We start from the raw sequence: 2,436 nt of genomic DNA, 5'->3' as shown, positions 1-2,436 counted from the left end.
CTGTCTGAGGATGAATGTATTTCTTCTTCTCTGCCTCTTCCCTGCCTGTCTGTGCACCTGTCTCTCCTTAATGAAGCCGGGAAGCTGCCCGTGGACTCAGGTGGCTCTTCTTTGAAGTTGCCGCCGACTGGGAGTTTGAACTTCAGGAAAGAAGGGCCCCTGTGAACATGTCAAACACAGAAAGCCTGACAGAAGTTAAATGACTCCCATAAACCTTTTGCTTGCTGCTTCTTCAGATCGAGCCTTTCAGTCTTTGCCTGTCTGATGTCTGCAGGCAGCCAGAGAAACACTGCACTTTGTTGCAAAACAGCTAATCAAGGTGGAGAATCTTTTGGAGTGAAAGCTGTTGAATTTCCATTGATGGTTTCCTTCTCCTGTCAAAGCCGGCACACGCTCCCGCTTCTTCCAAAGAAAGAAAAAAGTCATCTTTTGTTTCCTTTTATCAAAGCCAATCAGATTTTCTTTGAAATTTCTTTTCCAAAATTGGACTTTGTGCAACCGGAAGATTTGAGATACCGCTTTCCTTCATCGACACATCCTTCACAGGTAGGAGCGGGAGCGTGTCTCGGCCATCTTATGAAAAATGCAAATCGCTGTTTCAGCATCCCAGTGTTTCAAAATAAAGCGTGCTGAAATCTAGAAAGCGTATCGTAATTGAAAAGAAAGCGTGTGAAGGTAGATCGGCTTAAAGTGAGTTAAGCCTGTTAGCGTCTTATTAGAAGTCACAGTGCATTTTTCTATTTCTTTTTTTTAATTTAGCGATTTCCTCCTGATAGAAGATGCTTCACAGATCTTCCACAAGGAAGAGATTTTGTTTATTTATTTATTTGTTTTTTGCAAGCTGCCGTTTCCTGTTTCAGCCCTTTGGGATGGGCGGCTGGAGTAAAAACGTGTGTTACAGCAAATCTAAGAGTGTCCATTCTGGTGTGTGTCTCTGTGACAGATGGTGCTGCTGACAGCGGGGAGCTCGACTTGAGTGGGATAAATGACAGTGAGATAGAGCTGGTACGTACCTGCTGCGTATGCAGTTCCAGTCACGCCGTACACACTACAGATTCACACATGCGATGTGCCTTCAATGCCCTGAAATCTTTCTCAATGTAGAAAATTCTGTTAGCTTTTCCTGTAGAAGAGTTAAAATCTCATCAAATGTTTTCTGCTATTTCAGAACTGTTAGCATGTAGCATGTTAGCTTGGTAAAAAATAGCTAAAAACTTGGACATGGTTCATTTTCAGAATTTTAAAAAACAAAATCTTAAAACTGTAAGGCAGCTACAGGGACAAGAAACACAAGACAAATCTTTGCATTGGACAGATTATCTCTTCACTCATCAATAATAATCATAATCAAATTGTGCGTGCTCGTCTACGGCTTCTTTTGTTGCAAAAACCACTGACTCTAATGTTGAATTAACCTGTTTGTTAGTGCTGTTGTCTTTCTAAGTCCCGCCTCTGCTTGTTTTTGACTGGCTGCTTAAATGCAAAATAGACAAGCTGGATTGGAGGCCAGAAAAGCAACTTATTGCAATTTATATTTTTACAAAGCTTATCACGTCTATAACAGCCGTGCACATTTCAATCACATGTAGGAAACTCGACTACACGTCAATGACCTGCAAACAGCAACTTTCCTCTTTATATAGAAAATAGGAATCCTTCTAAAATGAAGACAAAATAGGCCTCAAAATGAATAAAAACATAAATAAAAGCGTGAGCCTCGCTGTGTAATGTGTTTATCTCTGCTTGGTCAGTCATTTCAACAATAGAGTGCAAGCTCTAATTTGTTGTGTACGATAACATTGGATTCACAGGGTTATTCGCTGGGATGTGGGAACATGGAAGCACGTCGTTAAAGAGAAGTTTGACTCAAACTGTTTTTTTTTTTTTAAATGTTCCAGTATGTTGCTTTCTTCTTTCTGATAAAATATGTAAAAACCAGGTTGGTTAACTGATGATTAAGCGCAGAGGTTAGCAGCAGGCTGTTTTACCTTAAAAAACTGGGAAACTCCCTGTAAAGTGAACTCCTGCCTCTCCCTGTGCTCCTCTGCAGTATCTGCTGAGTGACAAAGAAGTCAAAATCAAGACGGCACTCTGGATGGCAGAAAACTCCACCTACCTCAAAGAGCAGAAAGGTACCTTTGAGTATGCAACACGATCTTAGTGTTTCAGTGGTGAAGTTAATGCTCATTGGTTGGTTTGTCCCAGAATCTACCTCCTACTTTTAGTCCTCTATCAGCCAAACAGAGCTAAACCTCCAAATGAACCTGAGCGTTCAGGTTGTGTCATATTTATGTGCACTATCTATAAGTTTGTATGCTCAGACTGTTTCTTTTATTTTCTTTCAGAGAAGGAAGCCAAGATAGCGAAGGAGAAGGCGCTCGGGATCTACAAAGAGAGAAAGGTAACAGCAGCCGGTCTGAAAAACTGTGAGATAAG

At 41.1% G+C, this 2,436-nt stretch overlaps 1 protein-coding gene across 1 annotated transcript in view; it reads left to right on the top strand.

Moving 5' to 3' along the window:
- The window catches only part of brf1a (BRF1 general transcription factor IIIB subunit a), a 125,347-nt gene that overhangs the window by 69,965 nt on the left and 52,946 nt on the right, over window positions 1-2,436 (top strand). Inside the window, exons 13-15 of the mRNA XM_005728598.1 lie at window positions 944-1,005; window positions 2,051-2,132; window positions 2,346-2,401. Coding sequence (XP_005728655.1) covers window positions 944-1,005; window positions 2,051-2,132; window positions 2,346-2,401 — 200 coding nt within the window. The remainder of the gene's footprint in view (window positions 1-943; window positions 1,006-2,050; window positions 2,133-2,345; window positions 2,402-2,436) is intronic.

This window comes from Pundamilia nyererei, unplaced genomic scaffold, assembly GCF_000239375.1.
Source record: "Pundamilia nyererei isolate P.nyererei 1_Seehausen unplaced genomic scaffold, PunNye1.0 scaffold00029, whole genome shotgun sequence".
Lineage (NCBI taxonomy): Eukaryota > Metazoa > Chordata > Actinopteri > Cichliformes > Cichlidae > Pundamilia > Pundamilia nyererei.
Note: the sequence above shows the minus strand (reverse complement) of the source record. Positions and strands in the feature narration are given on the sequence as shown.